The following is a 22,739-nucleotide window of genomic DNA, read 5'->3' as shown; positions in this document are numbered from 1 at the left end:
TTGGTAAAGTGTGGTTCATATATATACTCAGCGATCACTGAATTATGGCCATCTACCTAATACCGTGTTGGCCCACTATTCGCCTAGGCATTGACTCGAATAGATGTCTGAAGACGTCCGAAGGGATCTGCAGACGTGCTGCCTGCAAGCCTTTGCACAATGTCGATATAGATGACTGTTGCGTGTCCATACTTCCGTTCGAAAACATCCCACAAATGTTCAATTGGAATGAGGTCAGGCCAATTAAGATGGATGATATCTTCACTGTATTCCTGGAACCATTCGTGCACAGTGTGAGCCCGATGACACGACACATTATCCTCTTGGAAGATTCCATTTTTGTCTCGGAAAAATGCAACATGGCATGGCACACATAGTCTCCTAAGAGTTGCCGGTAGAACTCACCAATGAAACATTGCTCCACATGCACCAGGGGTTTTCGTTCTTGTCACCAAAACATGACCATTTAAGCAGTAACCACCGCCACCAGCTTGGCTAGTGGACATCATGCAAGATTGGGTCATGTACTTTGTGTTGCTTGCGCCACACACGAAGGCGTCCGTCGGCGTGTTGCACCAGGTATTTGTACTCATCCGGCCAGCACACTCGTTTCCAGTCCTCCAGTGTCCAACCGGCGTGTTGTTGATACTACAGCATTCGCCGTCGACGATGATCAGCGGTGAAGAGTGTTTTTTGGGTCGTCTGCTGTGGAACCCTATACATCTGAGTGTGCGACGCATTATCATTTGGAATATTGTTCTTGCATTCCCTATATTGCATTTGGATGTAAACTGTCGCACAGTGATCTGCCGTTTAGCCCTTACAACGCGCTGCACCCTTCGCTCTCACCACGAGCATCCGCCTTGCGTAAGCCTTTACAGTTCTGTCGGCGGAAGGTGGTTTGACCCGTTCGACACCACTGTTTGTGCACCTTAACCACAATGGGCCGTGAGCAACCAATAACACATGCCGATTTCCGATATGGAAGCACCCGACACACCAGCTCTCAAAATCATGCCCTTTTGAAACCCCGTGATATCTTTTATTATTATTATTATTATCATCTGTTTATTAACCTTAGGTTCATCCCCTGAACAGCCAGTGGGGCTAGGAGGGTGTACAAATATATATATTTTAAATACAGCGTACAATTTTATACAAATTTTTGATATTTAAAATAATGAAATTGTTTAGAAAATTACATTCACTTAAAAGCAGTAACTTTAAAATAAAACTGATATTAAATTAATATTGCAATTACAAATACAGGTTGTCCTACATATCATTTCTTCTGTCATTACAATTTGCTTTGCTTTGCTTTATATTTTTGCATTAAATTATTTACATTTCTCATATAAATAAAGCTCGCATTTTATAGTAATTCTGGTGATTTGTCAAGATTTCATTGATAATTTCACTTCTGTATCTTCTATTTTCTCCAAACTTATTTGGATCTATGGAGAAGGTGTTGAAATGTTGAATCGTGTTACACGGGAACATTCCTTTCAGGGAGTCCAGGACAGTGAGCTTCATCCTAAGGGGACGTTGCCCGCTCTGGTGGTTTCTATTACTTGCTGTGGGAAGTGAGATAATATCCTCTATCGATGGGGCATCAATCTGACGGGTTAGCAGCTTAGAGAGTGTGGACAGATTTTTTTTTGAGAACAGTGAGCTTCCAGGGGGTCATGCCTAGAAGAATAGATTTGGAGTTTTCCCTCCTAAACGGTTCAGCCACCGCAAAATCTAGTATTCCATCGCCAAGAATCTGTTACGCAGAGAGGCAGGTGCTGAGGACCCAGATTTCAGATGCATATAAATGTATAGGAGTGAGACACTGATCAGTGTATTGACAAAGCAGATTGATGTTGTGGCAGCCTATGAGCTCCTGGCGGATAGCCCAGAATGCAGCATAGGTCTCCTTCTTTGTCTTCAGGAAGTGATCTTTGAAATTTAAATTTTCATCCCACGTTAATCCTAGGTCAGTATGAGATGATACTTTTGGAATCGTCTCGCCATTAACTACAACTCGGATGTCATTCCTGAACTTCCTCTTCCTAATTGTCATGTGGGCTGACTTCGCATTGTTTACTACGTCCTATAACTGCTACTTTATCACTTTGACTTGCATAGTCCTGGTGTGGTCACAATTCGTTGATCACTGAGTGTATATGCTGGTTCACATATTACCATATCAAAGAGAAGAGTGCTGAAAATCAGCACTCTTCTCTTTGATATGATTTTCATGTTCAGCTTGACAGCTTTTTAAAGAATATTTTTAAAATGTAGTATTGTTATTACTATTATTAATAGTAGTAGTATTGAGCCCTAATTATTATTATTATTTATTTATATTACTATCGAAAACCAATTGGTATCATGAAGCAGGTATTTCTTTCTGGTAAACAGTGACTTAGTAGCAGATACTTTTCACGGATATCGTTAACTGTTGACAGTCTAGTATTAGCGACAAATGAGTAGATATGTGATTTTCGAACCATTTCTATTCTCCATTGTTCTCTTGCCTAGTATATGCGGTTTGGTAGCAACCCTCTCCAGCCAGAGACGATGAAGAATTCTTGAAGTGGTGGCTGAGAGGTACTGAAGTGCCTCTAAATGTCGCTGACAAGAATCTGACTAGTGGACTGGAAGCACGGACTCTTAAACAGAGGTCGTGAAGATCTGCACAGCTTTTGTTATTGTATGATGCGTTGTTGCATCATAAATCTTTGTCCCCAACGCCAACTAGACTGGCACCCTGCCATGCCTCATCGCTTCTCATAGCCGTTGTAAGTACTGTACACCAATGAGTAATTTCTATATGGATTTTCCGCTTAATTTGCGTACCGATCTCTTATTGGTCAGTGCCTTGATAATGCAACCGTCTAATACGTTTAATTTTGTTACGTTTACGTCTTATTTTGATTTATTTTGGTAGATTTAGATAAATCATTTTTAAAATGCCAGTTGAATTGATAATATAGTTTCTTAGATTTATATGATTCAAGTAATGAAAATTCTGAGAAATCACTTGCACTCTTTCAACAAAAATTACTCCCTTTTTTATTAGATTAATGAACAATTTTCTGTTGCTGATCGATGGTTCCTAGGTAACAGTACCCCCCCCTCCCCCTTTTCTTCTTTATTTCTCGGTAGTGTTTTAATAATTCAGGACAGTATTATGCTTGGCATCATTTCACAGAATTGAAAGTTGGCGGTGGACTCTGTCATTTGGAGCCAAGCATAAGAATAAACCATTTAATATACTAAGTTAATATTCATGCCGCGTGTCTTGTTTTATTGTAGCTTAAATCTATGAGAAATACAAATAGGGAATGATCTGAACATTAATTTAATGTTTAGTTTATCCAATGCTGTAAGCTTGCAGTTCAGAAAATTATAAATATCTTTTATCAAATTTACTCCTAATTGTTTCGGCAGCTTACTTGATTTTTTATTAGCTTATTTTTTTAAGCCTTCTTTATTATATTAATGGCAAATAACTTTACTTAATCCCCAATTACTGTATTTTACAGAAGAAAATTTCTAGTTACTGTTAAATTTGATAACCGGGATGGGCTTCTGGTAGAAACTGATTTTGTCAAGTGAATGTAATTACAGGATTAATCTTTTTTCTTTTTTTCCTTTTTCATCCCATTTTTCCTTAGAAAGTTGCAGAGAATTATTCTAGGCATAGGAAAAAGAAAGAAAGAAAAAACTTTTTCCACCAGAACTATTTCCAATTTTGCGAAGATAATTATTTGTTTGGAAAAACTTCGAATGCTTGTTAACGTCAACCATTATGTGCAAACTTCTAGTGACTGAAGTCTTTCCAAATGGGTTCTGTTCCTTTGTGTGTGTTGCCACTTTCTCATTCGGCATTCGTACTCGCTAAGATTTGTGGTTCTGTGTCTTGTTCATTATGACCTTTTTACTGGGCATGGTTCTTTTCTTTTCTTTTTATCATGAATTTGCTTTCAATCCATAATGTTTTCTGAATAATAAGTTTTCTTTGTTTATTTAGCCTAAGTAATTTTTTGCGCAACCAGTTTAATCTTTGTGACTATATTGGCAGCATTTGGATTGGTTCCTTTATGTTTTGTTTCACTGAATTATTAAAAAGTAAGTAAACTACGTAATAGTCTGTAAAATAGGAACAAATAGGCTTCTAATAGGAGAAGAATGAAGTTTTATAAATGAAATAAAAGTGTTCATTGCCTTTATTGTTAAATATAATCGAAGCAGATTTGGAATGAATAAATTTCTATATTTTATTTTTTTTATTTAATATCGAAGTCTTTTTAACGAATCTCACCGAAAGACTATTCTGCTATTAGTTTAAAATTGAAGATGCTGTCAGGGCTGTCTTTTCCATTAGACACTGTGCCGAGGGCCTACAAAAAAAAAATAGGGCCTGAAAAAATAGAATTCAACGTTGATATAATGTAGATGCCCTCGGAATGAAGAGACGTAGGTCCTACGAACACCTAAAAATAAGTGGATCCTAGTGCGTTAATGCGAAAATAAATTTTTAACTTCTAACTTTTAAAAGTTAGAAGTTAAAAATGAGACACGATAACTGTCTTTCTCGGAATTGATGGTCACTTTATACAGTTGTATGAGAAAGGATGTTTGGTATACGGTACCGTACTTCTAATTATTTTGATTATTTATTATTACAGTTACATCTATCTCATACTTTTAGGTATTTTCTATTATGCTATGATGCTGTTCAGTTTGCTTCCTAGAAAAACTGAACAGTGCTGTTTACATTTTTATCCACTGCCCTTCTTCCTTTATAGGTTTAAGTTCAATGATAACCATTATAGCAGTGACATTAATCTCATCAATCATCATTGAATCACGTTGGTCTCCATTGTCCTTGAACGCCTTTTTGCCTTTGAGAGCATCATATGGTACTTGGTAAAATAAGCCCTTTCACTCTCTCCCTCTTTCATGCACGCGCACACACATACAGACAGATTGCTTTGTAAATGATGATAAGTGCACTGTTATCATGCCACCATTTTTCTTCTTTAGTGTCAGCTGTTTCATATTTTTTTATGCATTTATTTATTGAGTTGAGTTTCTTAAATTTCTGCATTATCCTCTTGTATGTTATGTTTTCAGTGATAGCTACCTGCATTGATGTTGCATATTTTTCTGCATCTTGTAACATTTGATAATCGTGAGAAAGTGTAATTTTTTTCCTTCTCATTCATCGCGACAAAGAAAATTAAAAATGGTTCCAAAAAGAATTTATTTTTAATTGAATTCAAAGAACATGCACGAAGAACTAAACTATAACGGTTCCTACAATCTTCTGCGGGATAACTCAATATGGAAATAATTATTATGAAATCAACAGGGATTACCTTTATTTTTGATATAGGATGCTTCTTTTCCAACCAACTCTCCTAGTCCAACACGCTAACATTTCTTTGTGAAGGCGATATAAATTTCATAAAAAATGTGAAACATCTTCCCCACTGTCAGAACAGTAGTGTTCCAGACCCCTCGGTCTCAATATTGATCGCCCAACCCAACTTCTGTCTACAAACACCATACCTCTGCCAGCAAGGAAAACATTACGTAGATTGACATTAAAATTTAAAGGTCTAAAAAGCTTAATGAATATGGAGCGATTATTCTCTTTATTTCTTAAGTCGGACTAAAACTTTTCGAAGCGACATGTTCACAGGAAATAATTATACACAGAAAAAGATGTAAAGACTACTTTTGGTATTATAACTTTTAAATGTGTCTTGCTTGCCCCTTTTCATTATTCTTACCATTAAGGTGTTAAAGGCTCCTAGACGATATTTCTCATACCAAACCCAAGAGCTTTCAACAATGCATTTTTGTATCGAGGCATTTTACTTTTTGTTGCCAAAATTGGAAAAGGGTAAACCTCTACGGTGGTCTAAATGATAAAAATTTGATGATGGTAGAAAAGCGGTTTGTTTATAATACAAGTGCACACATTTCGCGTACTTTTATTGTAATAAATAAAAAATAAATTTTCTGTTTGTACCCCGGGACGACCAAACGGTCAGAGGAGTTCATAAGATAGACAAAATACAAGAAACAGCACCGTATTTAGCAGTCATGGGCTTGAACCCCGGTCACTCAAGGCACGTGTACTTATGCACCCTTGCGTATGACCACTCGGCTACGGTGGCCCTCAATTGAATTTTTAAACCTCAATAAAGGTATTGTAGGCCCTCAGTAAAGTTATTGTATTTCATAAAGGCAATTATTATCTTATTTATTTAAAAGTCCTTGTGTACGGTATTTCAGTATACAGATAACCTGGTCTGGAACCATCTTCAGCACTCAGTTTCTCTTTCATAATGTAAGCAACTACCACTTAGATGTGAGATGGGCATAAGCATAATAAAGCTAAGCAACCGTAAGTTTGATGTAAGGGGTTGAGTTTCGATTTGAGCAAAATTTAGTGTTCACTCATTGCATTGTAAGGCTATACATTATAATTATTTTGCTGTAAAAGGATTTATTGTAGCTAATATAATATTTGTATTTTTTTAGAGATATATAATATCCGTAAAAAATTCTTAAAAAACTGGCACGTGGTTCTTTTTATTATTTGCCGTTATCATTAAGAATGCGTGTTCTTGCACTGAACTGTTTTATGGGCGGATCTATCATGTAAAATCCCATTTTATGCCTATTTCAATAAAAGAATCTGCTGGGAATGTACTTTAATTACAACGATATAGTACTATCCATGCAATTTTTAGTTTTGAGTGCTGTATTAATGACCTGGCGCTCACATTGCCGTACGTAATGTACTCTACACATTTGGCATGTTTCAAACTTGGAATTCAGTTAAGAAAGCACTCAGTAACTTAAATGGATTTATTGACATATCATATTCGAGAAGAGCATGCATGAATTTTGAACGGATCTGAGCGGATGGTTCAGGGAGAAGTTCTAAATGTACTACAGTCAATGAAATAATTAGGATTCCAGGATAGCTAAACACTGACTACCGCTCTGTAAGCAATATGCCACTACGAATGTAGGTCAACGTAATTGAACTAGGCTTCCAGTGAGCAAGTACTATTGCTTCAGTTCGATGCCTTTCTGCGTATGATTTTTAATTTTTATTGGAATTAATGTATTTTATTTATATTAGCGGTAAAATTGCTATCCGGTGTGTATCACGCTCCTTATGTCGTTGTTGCAGCTTCAGCAGTAACATTGCACAATGATTTTATCTAGCCATGGTTTCAAGGAAAAGATGTTTATTTGATGTAGGACAGTGCCTCTCCCCTTCTAATTATTTTCTAGTTGTACGTCATCGCTAGATATAATTTTCCTGGAAAGAAGATTAAGACGTTTTGATCTATGGGATAGATAACCTCCGACGTAAATTTTTTTTTTCTTTCTATTTCCTTTTTTTTTTTTGTGGAATTATCTTAAAAATAAAATCGCAAATTGCAGACTGTAGAACACGCAAAAAGTGAAGAGTTTTTTTTTTAAAAAAGGAATCCGGCCCTGCAAAAGTTTGTCAAACATACCAGTACGAAGGTAATGCCATCATTTTGAGCATTTAATCATATTTATGCAGTTGCTGCTTACCAATTAAAAATAAATAAATTAAATTATAATACGCCCCTTTAGCTCACCCTGACTTCCTTTATATAAAGCGAAGTGAAAGGGAGAGAAATACTTTTGTGAAATTTGGCCCTCGTGTAACCTGAGTTCGAATCCCTTCAGTGACTCGAGGAATTTTTATGTTTTTTTTTTTTTTTTTTTTCCCACACCGTGGCTGAATTAGTCGGTGTCAAGCGAGGCAACACCGTTTTTTCTTCTGGTAACTCTGATTTTTTGTCCAGCAAACAGGGTAATCGATCACAGAACACGCAGTTTATAGAAATAATATATACGTCGCTGATGCTCCTATACAACAGCACAACAACAAATAAATTAGTGGGATGAATTGTATGAAATATTTAAAAGAGATAGAAAACTTTTGTAGAGTTTCAAAAAGTTAAGATGAATAAAACGATTTTATATTTAGAATTTCATTTTTTTTTAATTCGCTTTGTACAGAAACATTTATTTTTAATTTAATTTTGTTTAAACATTTTATTTTATTTCAGGTTTCCTTAGTAATTACTAAAGTTGCATTTAATAGGTTTGGGCTTTTATATGAGCAGACCCTTAGCTTTTCGGTGGGTTCATTTACATCAGCTTGGTGCTGCGTGAGTTCTGTATTCAAGTAGAAGAAACCGTAAACAAATTCCCTGGGGGTGAAAAAGAAAGGAAAGCGACAGCGACGGGCTGTATGCATAGTAACAGTTGTCAATATTGTCCGCTGTACACAACAAAGACATTTTCGTGTGCCCAGAATGACAATTCTACTAAATTTTCTCCTTCAGTGAGAAAGAGAAATAGCCCAGTGTTGATTTTCCATCTTTAAACTGGCTCCTGTAAAAATATTCTAGACTAGTGCAGTTGCGGAAACTTATTCGAATTCTAATACAAGCAAAGGTAACATGCTTCACAATAAACGGCATTAAAAAAAAAAAAAAAAAAAAAAGAGCACTTCGCTCTTTCTGTCTGTCTGTCCGAGTCATTCGGCACCAGGAGAAGATTACTGGTTTTTTATTCACGAAAATAGGCAGTGCAACCATTCAATATACTGATGCCTCTCAGCTTTATTTGCTTTGACGAAAAAACAAATAACAACAAATTTCAGTAACTGTAAAAAAATTACAGTCCCAGACATCGTTTTTAAACAGCGGAGGACGGAAACCATCTTCCGTGGCTGCTAGTTAGAATCAAGTTACTTTTTTTAAATGTATTTATTTATTTTTCTTTCTTTATTATTATTCGCATATTTTTTTATTATACGGGGTGATAATCTTAAATGAGAGCCAGTGAAAATGCAAATACTTTGAGTAAAAGAGTGCTAGAGACATGAAATTTACAAATGACATTCTGTGCATGGTGTTGCCATCTGTTGGACAATCTGTAAAACGGAGCATGCGCAGTACAAGCAGTAAATGAACATGGAGTTCAGCATGAGGAGCTTGTTGCTCATGTTAGAACATTACCTCAAAACAACTGAACATGAACATGATTTTTGTAGGTAATTTCGTTATCGTAAGCCACCATCAAAAATCTGCGATATTGGAAGCTAGTGAAAATGATCAGAGAGATTGGGAATATTGTCCTCGTGGGTAGCATAGTTGGTAGAATCGCCGTCCTCTTCACAACGAGTTCGAGTCCTGTCGATGACGTGGGGGATTTTCATGTTTTTTATTATTATTTTATTTTTTTTTTTTTCACAACGTGGCTGAGTTAGTTGGTTTCAGGCGAGGGTAGCAGGATTTCTCGTCCAGCAAACAGAATTTACAGACAGTATATACGGAGCAATATGGCCCTAGTCGCTGAGGCTCCTAAAACCCTACAACAACAACAACATCGTCAATAACAGATTGTCGTGTTCTCACACTGACTGTGGCAGTGTTTTTGAACATGCTTCGTCCTGCTCAGTGTTTTTATCATGCTGTTGATTATATACGAATATGATCACCAGTATTTATCATTTGAGACATCAAAAGTGGTTAATAGTTATTATACAAAATATTCTGATATTCAAAAGAAGATCTCGACTATTTCAGATACACGATCTTCGATTGTACCCCCTCCCCCCCGAATGTATATACTACAGACGGGTTTGTGTTGCTACTTTTAATATTAGTATTAATAGTAGCAAATGAAGCAAGAAAGTAAGCTTATACAGCATCAATCAAAAAAAAAAAAAAAAAAGAGAAGAAAAAAAAATCCCATTTCACCTATCCATACCGTCTAAGAGTTTGTCTAGTTCTTCCTTGAGTGTCCATTAATAACTACCCTCTCTCTTCTTCCTCTCGATCATCCCTTTGTCCATAGCTGTAACTTTGCGTTAATGCCACACTGCTCCAAATTGTACAGCAGTCTTTTATGGGCAAACAGTATCAAAAGCTTTCCTGAAATCCAAGTTTATGATATCAAAATAATTTTTTGCATCCAGTTCCTTTGTCACTGCATCTTTAGTATTCAATCAAATTGGTCAGACAATATTTCCCCGTAAATGCTGTGACTGAAATTTAAGCTTTCGCTATTCTTTTCTAGTCTATTAACACGGTACTTGAAGATTTCTAAAAATTTCGTATTGTGACTTAAATATAATTGCACTCCTGTCTAGATAGTCCTGCATTACTTCTTTAACCAGTGAATCCATTATTTTTCCTTGAACAGAAGTTAGGCTAGCTAACAGATCTGTCACTCATTTGTGAATTGGGGATACATTCTCACATATCCAGTCCATAGTGACTGGATAGGTATTTCTCTTTCACTAGCTTCCCATTAAAGTGGAAGCTAGTGAAAAAGAAACTTCAGTTTCTCTCATGATTATGGCTAAGGGTTTGTTTACCTCCTTTGCAGCCCTCAATACAATTGGATAGATCCCACCCACCTCAGGTGCCTTTTTATGTTTAACTTCAACAATTTCTCTTTCACTTTCCTCAGTTATCGGCAAAATTGTGTAGCAACGTCTGGCGTCCCCCTCCCTAAAGAATTCCTCATGTGTGAATGTAGATGTAAAATACCTATTCAGCCTGTCAGCAGTCTGAGCAGGATCATCAACAGTTAAACCATTGACATTTTTATAACTGTTAGTCTTATTAATTTGCCTATTTAACAAGAACAAAATATCTTACTGATTTGGCACATGTTTTGCTTTCTTACTGTAAATGACATCGTGGTATCTATAGTATGTTCAATTCATATTCTAACTTTCAGACATGTTTGGTAACATAACCTTGAAAGTTTGTGCCATGATTGGAGAACAGGCGTTATCACAAATACATAAAAAATATGGTTTCTCTCTCTGTAAGAAACACTACGTAACATCTCGCGTTATGTTATGTTTGAATCTCAACTACTGTACTTTGTGATTGTTTCATTCGTTTTATTTTTCCGTTACTTTATAGTAGATATACATTAGGTTCATGTTACTGAAAAACTGTTGTAGTTGTTGAAGTGTGTACTTTGTGTAATAAAAGACAACTTTCGTATCTTGTGATACATCTGCTGTATGTGAAGCGCCCTCCCCAATTTTTTTAATTATTTTTTTAGTCTCTTAATTATTAGTGAACCAGTGTCTGTACTAATCTCTTGCAGTCTCTGATCGCCTCAAAGCTCCATGTAATCGTGCTTCGCTCTAGCAATTCATTGCGTATTCATAAAGGAAGCGGTAAGAGGAGTGGCGTTTGTTATGCATAAAACAACGTTACTGATTTTAATGGATATTGAGCTCATTTTCCCCCTCCCTCGGTTAAAGTAATAATAAAAAAAAAAGTAATATTCATGATGGGGTAAGCCTCAAATGACACGATGCCCATACAATGTAATAACATTGTGATGCAGTTTCCAAACTCGATTGCAACAGTATTAGTTTAGATCTTCAGAATGCTATTAGCATAGCCAAAATATCGATTTAGTAGCTCTATCCCCGAATTCTCCAAGAAACTCTCATTCCCTTTAAATGCCCATTGAAGTTTATACGCAAATAACAGTTCGTGTTATTATTTATTTTGTTCAGTTTCACTCTGAAAGCTTTAGATTTTCGAGGAATTTTAAAACGAATTACCGTACAAATTTGAAAAATGCATAATTTAAACAGAAAGCCACTAATAAGGAAATTCGTGCCACCTTTATCCACGTTTGCCAATAGGGCTTGTGATGGCGGAGCATACACAAAAGCATATATTGTACAACCACCAATTTAAGGGGTAGGGAAAATATAGTCCTTTCTATATTTTCCCTACTATATTTTCTATTCAAAAATTTCGTTGTCCATCGAGCCCTGCGTTGCGAAACAGGCTCAAGGAGCTTATGAACTACAAAACTCTGGGCAATTTAACGACTTTATTTTTTAGAGTTATTGTTGTTATTTGGTTTTTAGGAGCATTAGCAACTAAGGCCATATTGCTCCGGGATACGCGGTGGTCATTCTCTGACCTTTCCGCATCTTCCGTATTTGGTGGTGACGGGTTCGAACCCCGGTTTAATCAAGAAGCGTCTGCTACGCACTGCTGCTGCTCCTTCCCACCTGGCTACGGAGGCACCTATTTTTTAGATAGGGGAAAACTTGCATTTATAGTAGTGTTAATATTTATTATTTACTGCTTTTATTAACAATCCAGCAACACATGTTAAGTTAACTGGTATTTATTAGAGCATAAACACATTAGGACACAAACTAATGCGATAAAAATAAATAAATAAAAAAAATGTATGTTAGAACACGAAGAATACGATTTTTGAATTTTTTATAAGAATTCCTCTCCCCCTGTCATTTTATAGCAGACTAGCATCATGCTATTGAAAACCTATTGTGGATGTCTGTACGTGTTGCACCTTACTCTTGTACTCCGCTTTAGTTCTTTCATTTCAACTTACAGTCCAGATGTAAATAGCGCCTTTTATGTTATAAATTTTAATATTGGCCACTGTCTTTATTTCTCTTGGTTTTGCTCACTGTTAATAGAATCATCACGATAAATAAATAAACCAAACGCTTTTCCGTTATTTCTTAGATAATAGTAGTAGTAGAGCCTTGTGATTCAAGAAAGCAAGCGTATGAGCTCATGTAGCATCAGCAAAAAAAAAAAAAAAAAAAAACATTTCACACATCCATTCCCTCTAAAAGTTTATCCAGTTCCTCCTTGCATTTATTTAAGCTATCAACTTCCACAACAGCAGATGGAAGCTTATTCCAACAATCAACCACCCGCATTCGACATTCTGCAACTAAAAGGTAAATGCAGCCATTATCAACCTACTGCAGGATGGAGGCCTCCTCAACAATTCATGCTGAGGGAAATGGATCATAATCTGCCACGCTGGTCCAGTGCGGCTTGGCAGATCGACCGTATTCAGTAGTCAGGGGCCTGAACCCCGATCTACTCAAAGAGCGTGAGCTATTGCACTCCCGCTACTGACCACTCGGCCTGTCTTTCCTCAATTTGAATTTATGGCCTCCTCAGGTTCGTAATCTGAGCAAGCGGAAGAATCCCATCAGAATTGAGCCTGCTCAACCCATTCAAGGCCTTATATACCTTAATCAGATCACCTCGCAGGTGCCTAGGCTCCAGCCGCTGCAATGTGCAGAACTTAAGCCTTTCTTGGTAAGAGGACCACTTCGTTTCCCTCACCATCTTGTTTCCCTTCTCATTACTAGCTCAAGCAGCTCTGCATCATTCCTAAAATGAGGCATCCAGACCTGTACACAGTACTTAGGCATGGTCTGACCATTGCTTTATACAAAGGGATAATCATCTCCTTTTCCCTACTAGCAAAATTCCTGTATATCATTGACAAATCCCATGATCAGCCGTGGCCACCTGTCTGCACTGCTCAGAAAACTCCACATCTTATTGCACAACTACTCCCAGGTCTTTTTCATTTTCTGCCACCCTAAGTATAGTACAACACAGTTGGTACGTTTCTCTGGATACACATGATTTCCTGATCCATTGATTGTGTGAGGATTGTGGAATTGAGGATTGGAAGGTATTAAAAAAAAAAAAAAAACCGCTTAATATTTCCATAAATAAATCGTCGCTTGATAAAATTGTAGCGGAGGGACGAGCAGATGCATTATCCAATGATAACGTTTCAATAGTTTTACTTCTCTTGCTAATGGACTGAAACCATTCTGAAAAAAATATAAAAAATTGGAGGAAAATCTTTGTTCTTAAATGTAATTAATATGTACATAAAAAAAAAAAAGAAAAGAGAGAGCAATCCGAAATATAAAGGGTACGAATTAGTGACGTTTACTGCACGTTGAATGAATAGCGGACAAGTTTCAGGAAGAAAAAGTCAGATTCTATCGGCCTTTGCTTATAGCACAGTGGGTATAATTACCGTTCTCCTACATCAGGTGGAAAAGACCCGCTTGAATTCTGTCAATTAAGCCAGGAATTTTTATGGTTTTTTTTCCACAACGTGGTTGAGTTATTTGGTCTCAGGTGAGTTTTGCGCAGTTTTTTCTCTCAGGAACTCAGGTTTTTCGTGCGGAAAACTGAAGAATACATGCAGTTACAGGCACATTATGTTGAATCTTCATAACCTTGGTTGCTTTGGCCCTTAAGGCATACCTAACCCAACTTGTGTGTGTGTGGTTAATTAATTTGTTTTTATCAGCTCTGCATTTTTTTTTAAAACTATCAATATTAAATTTTTCCCAAGCGAATAGGGTCGCCGATGTCCTGGATTTCGTAAACCGACCTAGCCAGACCCTTTCACCTCACACGTTGGTTCCTTAACTTACTGTACATGTGTCTATTACCGTTTCATTTATATATAGCTATAACAACCAGAATTCTTATCATTTTAAGATACCGGCGACGATGAAAATAACGTTGGATATTTTGGTGATTCGATAATGGTTGATGGTAAAAGTTAAAAACAGAAACTGGGCAAGTGCTCAGTCGTTTATCTGACGTTTTAGTAGATTTGATTTGTGCACGGTAAAGTAGGTTTCAATAAGAGGGAGGCTATTGAGTAACAGACATCTGTGAAACCTCTAAAGATATATTGGCTTGGTTATCACAGCTTGACATTCTTGTGAATGCTTCACTGGTAAACGTAACTTGCGATGGAGTAGTTTCTGGTCGATCAAGCATAACTGTATTTCTTATCTTGGAGCCATTTTAAGCGGAATTGTTGCCATCCCAAGTTTGCATCACGTTTTCCCGGGCTATCGGGGTTTTCTTATTAAAGCAAAGAAAAGGGGCGGGCTGACTCTCTTTGGAGCTTGATTAGTTCCATGTTGATTTTAGCGTTTCGTGTTTTGTTTTCTATATCCCTGCTCAACCGTAACTTTTCATTTTTTTTTTTAGAAAACATAAACGAAGCCTTAGTTCTTAATTGCGTATTTCAAACGAACAAAACAACGTAATGTGTATAATGTTTAATAATTTTGACAGTAACACAATCAATTCCAGTTAATTCCTAAAAAAAAAAAAAAATAAATAAATAAAATCAGTTTTGAAAGCAATTTGAAGGTTTTATCCTAACAACGTAAACTAGCGGAAGTGAAATTCGTCTGCTTTCTGTATGTGTGTGCACCTTTACAAATGTAAAGGTGCACACACATACAGAAATCTTATAAATTGAATAAGAGGGAGTGTGTGTATAAATGCCACTCTATTTTTTTTTTTTTTTTTAAAAACAAGAAAAGCAAGTGATTCCTTTGGTGATGTGCCGGCCTACCTGATTGTCATTATGCTTGATTAACGCTGCGTAAATTCGTGAGCGAGCCGTCCTTTGGCGATGCACTGTAATCCTCTGGTAGAATGTGGCGAATCAGCTAATGACCTGAGAACTACTCCAAGCTTTTAATAGTGCTTTTCGAGGTCAGATATAATGACCATACAGTACTTGGCCAAAATTGGAAGTAGCAGCAAATTCTTTTGTAGCTTGTATTGGTGACTTTTCTTATGACTACAAAGATATAATCATGCACACGTTTATTTAATTTCCTATTTCATGCAAAATACATTGTTCACTTAACTTATTTTTCCATCAGTTAAAAAAAAAACCAACCCATAATATGTATTACTTTATGTATTGTTATTATTAAATCAGTTTTATTAACCATTTGGGTTTACCTCCTGAACATTTGCGGGCCAAAAGGGTACCAGCATTGGGAATACAATAACAATATATCCCATATAAAAGCCATTACTGGATGGTATGTATGAATTTATAAAATTTTTTAAATATTATATATTTTATAAATTCTATATATAAGAAAAGTGCCAGCAACTGCTTATACACACAGTTCACATAGGGCTGGGGTTTCCAACCTTTTTTGGTCCCCGTATCCCCCTTGGCTTTTAGTAATCCTTCTCATATCCCCTATTCAATATGAAAGGGAATAAATTCTAGTGTTTACCGTGCATATGCATGGTAAACACTAGAATAACATAAGAAAATAAATAATCAGATTAATTAATTTTTCATAAAGATAACTTTATTTGGTACATACCAACATTTTTTAGTATCATAAAGTTGTTAAATGTTTATCAGAACACAGTCAAATAAATTAGTGAGACCCTTGATTCTGTTTCTTGTCAACCAATAGTTTTATTCTTGATACAATTTTTGAAAGAGATACCTGCATATCAAATTCAATGTCCAGTTTGTTTCTTGCTTTGGATTTCATTGAGAGAACAGAACTGAGAATCCTGATTCACAGAAATAAGTTGTTATAAATGGAATTAAAGCTTTGAAAGCACATTTGGTAAGAATGGGACATGCTTCTCCAAGGGTACACCAAAATTTTGTAACTTTATTTATTCAAATCGGAGTTTCTGGTTATTTTGGAGGTCAATTAGCTCATTTTTCACTTGGTCATTGTCGCTGATTTTTTTCTAACTCAGTATGAAAAGGGTTTTTGTATCCAAACCTCATTCATTTGGTCATTAGGAATTATTCCTTCTCTAGTCTCTTTCAGATTTTTAAGCTGCCCTATAATGCTTTCACGACCTTTTGGTTCTAGTTGATATACGGATTTGAAGTGATTTCGTCAAGAGATTGGAAATTTGCAAAGTTGCCAAACTCCACTCTTCTTCCCCAAAGAGTCAGTTTTTCTTGAAATGATTTGATCTTTTCTTTGGTATCGAAGAGTGATGCCTGTACCTCTTTGATAAAGTTCTTAATACACCTGACACAGGGTGATCATTTTAAGCAAGAACCTATGAAAATGTGAATAATTTTGAGTAAGAGTGCTAGAGACATGAATTTTAGAAGTAAGTCTATATTGTTTATGGTGTTGCCTTCTGTTGACAACATGTAAAACTGCATGGGCAGTGCAAGCAATGAATGAACATGTTCAGAACAGAGAAGCACATGTTCATTGTGGAGCATTATTTCAAAACAGGGTTGTTTAAAACTACCCAACTTGATTTTTGTTCCATGCAATGTAATTTTTATAGGCAATTTAAATATCATATAGCACTGTCAAAATCTGTGATATAGAAGACTGGGAATGTGAACATTGCGAGTCATGTTTGCACATCAACTGTTGTGACTGAGGAACATTTAGCACTGCTTAGGGAGAGGCTGACAGCCAGAACATATATGTCATGATGGAAGCTTTTGCAGCAGAAGGGGATGTCATAATGCAGTTAATAAATGGAAACGGCCTCCGTAGCCAAGTGGGCAGGAGCGGGAGTGCAGTAGCACACGCTCTTTGAGTAGACCGGGGTTCAAGCCCCTGACTGCTGAATACGGTCGATCTGCCAACCCGCACTGGACCAGCGTGGCAGATTATGGTCCATTTCCCTCAGCATGAATTGTTGAGGAGGCTTCCACCCTGCAGTGGGTTGATAATGGCTGCACTTTACTTTTTTTTTTTTTTTATGTGGTATTTGAGGAAATTAAAACTGTTTCCTTACAAAGTTCATGTCATGCAGCAACTTTTGCCACTATACTGTGTAACTACAGTAGAATGTCAGTTACCGGAATAATTTGGAAGGTTAATTCTTCTTCTTCTTCTTCTTTTTTTTTTTATCAATGGTAGTATTTGAGACAGATGTTTATTATGCTACAAGAGCATTGTTTTTTTTTTACGTTGTATATCTGGTGAAATGTTGGAGGACTAATGGGTTTTCTTCGAAACCACGAGTGATGGAGTTTTGTTGGGTTCACAGAAGTGAACCCAACAAAATGTCATGGAAAATTGGGTTCACTTCCATGAACCCAATTTGCCATGACATATTTTGTTCTCTTCATTTCATATTATGTTTACTTTAGGTCCAGATTTGGTAAGAATACAGTAATATTTGCCTGAAACTGTGCGATTTATTATTATTCTCAGTTTTTTACGCTCAAATGTCAACGAAAAGAAAACAGCACTGAAATGGGCAGAAAATCAGGTAGAATGTGATAATCAAATTGATATTCTTGGAACTTGAGAGATTTAGCAACAAAAAAATGATCAAACATTATTTTAAAAATTACTTTAACTTTTTTTCCACATAAAATTTGCAGTAAAATAATAATAAGTTATTATTATTTTTTTAATTAAATCAATTTTTTTTTCACGCTATTTAAAGTATTTTTCTTTTACCTTAATACATTATAACAGAATTTATTTAACTTTTCCTTACGTTTGATTATCCTTAAAATTTTGCTATCTGGAAGAGGTCTGACATTAATTATTCTGGATAACTTACACTCTACTGTATTATATTAGCTGTAAGGAAGTCTTAAAACCATTAGCATCATTCACATGGTCATTTTATTCCAGTTCATCCGTGGATATTATCTTATGTGCATGCAACTTCAGATGTTTTTTAAACACTTTCCTTGTTGAGCCATATGAGATGCCTGCTTGCTGTTACAGCTAGTAAACTGACTTTTTCAGACTTCTTATGATGCAGTTAGAAATGTCCAGTACTGTATCCTCTGTTAAAACTGACAGCCTACTAGACCATGCACAACTGCAACTGATCCAATTTCCCTAAATTTGCTAATCAGTTGCCACCCTGTTTTATGCTGTAGTATGTGAATTTTGGGATACATTTCCAAAAATTTGTTTGACTTCTGTGTATTCATGACCACAGCCAACATTGCTCATGCAATTGACAGTACCGTTTTCATAATACTTATGCATATCCAAATTATGGAATGACTGGTTGAAGGGTAGTGGGCCACTGGAGAGTTGGGACTAGGTGCCACTCATATATGCTACCTAAGGCATGTGTGGGACTTACCCACTTCCAGCACGGTGCAAATAGAGGTTAACGGGGACTTTTCACTTGCCCTCTATATATGATTATGATTGAGGTCTACCATTTTTAATAATCTCAGGCTTATTGGAAAAGTTGCAGCTGTTGAATGGCTTTTCTATCAGAGTGCATGATTGAACATTAGTGACATCATACTGACCACAGTTTTAATGTCTTACATCACTTATTTATGTGAACAGAATATCTTCATGAATTGAACATGTTATGAAAAATGCTTCCTTTGCTTGTGTATGGTACAATACTTCAATGAGAAACACCAAGAAGATATAACAGTTACAATCTCAGTTGAATACTCTTCATAAAAATTCTATAAAATATCAAGAATTAAATGCAGCATTATTGAAAGGAGAAAAACAAGCTGTCCAGATAATTTTAAATATGATAATATATGTGCATATATTCAACTTCAAGGAAATATTAATATGAAGTGTACATTCATAACTGTTCAATAAATTTCAAACTGACAATTTTTCTTGCAGCTTCTGCATAGCTATTGCATGACCATAACAACAGAGTTGCTATGCAATGTTTCCAAGGTCAACGAAGTCTTAGCATTAGTATAGTAAACAAAGTATTATATTGTCTAAGTTTCTCTGTCTGTTCCAGATATGCCACCTGATTGAAGATACCTTTAAGAATTCTTCTGGTAGGATTTGAACCTAGACTTCTAAGGATTGAAAGGTGCCAAACCCACTATACTGTCACAGAATATAATATTTGAACTGTTTTACAAAAACAAAATACTAAATTTAAAGTTATTAAGAGGAAACTCTGCTTCTGTGAAATAAATGCCACTGGAAGTCAGTTATCTCCAATACTGATATTTGATCTTGTCTAGAAATCTGAATATTATTGAAGGTCAGTATGTGAGCAGCAGACTTTTTTTTTTTCTGTGAGAAATAAGACAGGGCTGATGTTTAGAGAAGTATTGATGTTATATATGTTTTCTGTCCTCTGTTGAAGAGTCACTTAGAGATTGAATTTAAGGAATTGGTGGATTTTCCCAAAGTGGAAGGTGGAATGCATGTGCTATTCTCAGAAAAACTATAAACATGATTTCTGATCAGGAGAAAAGAAGAGTCATTAATAATGGGAGAATAAAGAAAAGAACTTTGGGAACATAAGTATTAGTTGAAAAGTTAGAAGACAAGAGGGCCATCTGCCATCACCCACATTGAATGGGCAGAGAGAAAACTGGCTATCCAGTTGCAAAAAACAGAAAGTAAACCATAAGTTAGAAGCTTGTCTAGAAGACCTTTATGTAAAACATGATGAAAGCTTTGGAAATGTTGAGTAACTGTTTCACTGTACTTTTTCAGTCATTTTTTGTCACTGAGATGTATTATTATATATGTTATTATAAACCAAGATAATTGAATCAATCTAGACAGAACCCATATTGGAAACCGATGATTTTTGGAAGGATTCAAGATAGTGCAAGATTTGGTGCTTGATAGATTTCTCAAAGAGTTGGAGTATTTGCATGGGATGATAATTGTAGAAAGGGATTTGCCCCCCTTTTTCAGAAAGTGGCTGGATACAAGCAAATTTCATGCAGTAGGAAAAACACTCATGGAAAAAGAGTGTAACAAGGCAACACAAAACAAGAGGTAAGCTCTAGAGCACGTTTTGACCCATGTAAGAGTTGAAGTAGGATGCTAATAATTGCAGATTTAATACAAAAGTACATTGTACGTTAACTACTGTACAAATTGGAGCAGTATGGCATTAAGAGCAATTTGCTACAATGGATAAAAGGATGGTTGAGTGGGAGTATCCATTGAGTACCACTCTCTGTCAGAAGACAGAGAGTGGTAATCAGTGGATACTGCTCTTTGTGGGCTAATGTTATTAGTGGTGTCCCCCAGGGTTCAGTGTTGGGCCCGTTGTTGTTTTATATATTTATCAATGATATTGATAAATATATCAAGCTTAATGTCAAAGTTTGCAGATGATACAAAGGTTGGGTGGGTTTTTAATAACAGTAATGACAGTATGTTGCTGCAACAGGATCTGGAAAAGTTGGGCAGATGGGCTGAGAAGTGGCAACTGAAGTTTAACATTGACAAATGCAAAGTACTGCATATGAGTATCAGTAACCCCAGAAAATGTACCAACTGAGTGGTGTTACATTCAGTGTAGTGGAGAGTGAAAGAGACGTGGGGGTAATTGTGCAGTCAGATATGAAATTTTCTGAGCAGACAGGCTGCCAGAGTAGGTCATGGGGGTCTTGTCAATGATATACAGGAATTTTTCAAGCAGGGATAAGGAGGTGATTATCCCCTTGTATAAGGCTATGGTCAGGCCACACTTTCAGTATTGCATACAGGTCTGGAAGCCCCATTTTATTTTGGATAGGTGGAATGAGAAGGGTTTTTTTTTTTTTTTTTTTTTTGGGCTGATGCTCTATAAGCTTGCTTTCTTACATCATATGCCTCTTGCATTATAATGCTAATGCTATTCTGCAGAATCTTGTATTCCTCTGAATGGGCCATGTCCACTTTTTCCGGTTGCAGACAATTTCTGTTGAATACATAATGGTGAAATGAGGGAATTTAAAAGTATATATTTAATACTTGATCTCTTGAATACACATGTTTGCTAATCTTCTCACCTTTAGCGATTTTATTTCAGGTCAGGTCCCTTACCTCTTTTGTAAAAATATATAATATGTTTTTACAAAAGAGTTAACTAGCCCCGTTATGCAGGGAGACCATCAGGTTGCATATTCTTCCAAGAAATACAGGGCTAAGTCCATCTTTAACACTCTTAAATAGTTAATTAAAGTTTATTGATGGACTGTTTCCCTGCCCATTACTTAAATTAATTAACTAACTCAACATTGATCATGTCTTGTTCCTTGAGGATTTTTGGGGTGAGATGGAAATTGTCAAGAGTTTTCTTGAGGGTTTACCATTCTTTGAAAAGGGTGCTCTAGCTCTTATATAGATTTTGATATACCTGTGTAAAGTTTTTATTAACTTTTTTTTAATCCTTTTATCCTTATATTTTGGTTTGTTAATTTACCCATATCTAATGTAATGCTGTTTGTGACTTGATTGTGGTATACTGTCCTCTGGCCTGTGTGCCAGAGCCACTTTTGCATGTCCAAGACATGCAAATTAAATGCTTCAAGTATTTATTTGTATTACTTATTGCATAAAGTGAGCCATTAGAAAAACTTTGTAATTTTTTTAGTTTGACTGGCAGTAGAAAAGAAAAAGCTTGTTTACAACAGAACTGCTACAATATAATTTGCAATTATTCTTTACATTTATGCTTTCTGTTCCAGATTACTACCCTAGTCAATGCAAGAGAGAAGCCCATCAAGTCTGAGAAGACACTACGTGCAGTTGTTCAAGTAGGTCAGGCAGTCAATTTTGCTGTAGAGAGATTTGTTTCTGTTGGTGAAGCCATAGCTGATGATAATCCTGAAATAAGAGGAGAGATGTATGAAGCATGTAAGGATGCTCGAGCAGCAGGTGATTTTTTTTTTTTTTATTGGCACTGTATCTTAAGGAGTTCAAAAACTTATTCTAATAAACTTTATTTTAATAATGCATAAGCACGGGCACAGGCTTAATAAAAATATTTGGTGATCCTTCTGCCAAGAGCATTTAAGTACTGCTAGGATTGGAACAGAATTTGTTTTCTATATTTATGTATGTATTTATTTTATTTATTATTGTTATTTTTGAGATAAAAATTTAATCTCTGTTTGTGTCTAACGATTACAAAGAATAAGAAAAGCACCAATTATTTTTTTGGAAGCTTCCTCAAATTCTTTTCTACCTGGGAAATTAACCCAATCTGTAGTCTGCTTTGGTGTCTTTGAGGATGCCTGTTGAGAAGAGGATTTTGTCATAATGAATGAGGTAAAGTTTACACATGCCCTCT

General features: G+C 35.9%; 1 protein-coding gene across 1 annotated transcript in view; it reads left to right on the top strand.

Moving 5' to 3' along the window:
* The window catches only part of LOC150076069 (alpha-catulin-like), a 330,340-nt gene that overhangs the window by 201,358 nt on the left and 106,243 nt on the right, over positions 1–22,739 (top strand). The window contains exon 2 of the mRNA XM_090387250.1: positions 22,135–22,324. Coding sequence (XP_090243376.1) covers positions 22,135–22,324 — 190 coding nt within the window. The remainder of the gene's footprint in view (positions 1–22,134; positions 22,325–22,739) is intronic.

This window comes from Mastigoproctus giganteus, chromosome 13, assembly GCF_048544385.1.
Source record: "Mastigoproctus giganteus isolate SK-2022 chromosome 13, ASM4854438v1, whole genome shotgun sequence".
In the NCBI taxonomy this organism is placed as follows: Eukaryota; Metazoa; Arthropoda; class Arachnida; order Uropygi; family Thelyphonidae; genus Mastigoproctus; species Mastigoproctus giganteus.
The sequence above is the reverse complement of the archived record's forward strand: the minus strand, read 5'-3'. Positions and strand labels throughout refer to the sequence as shown.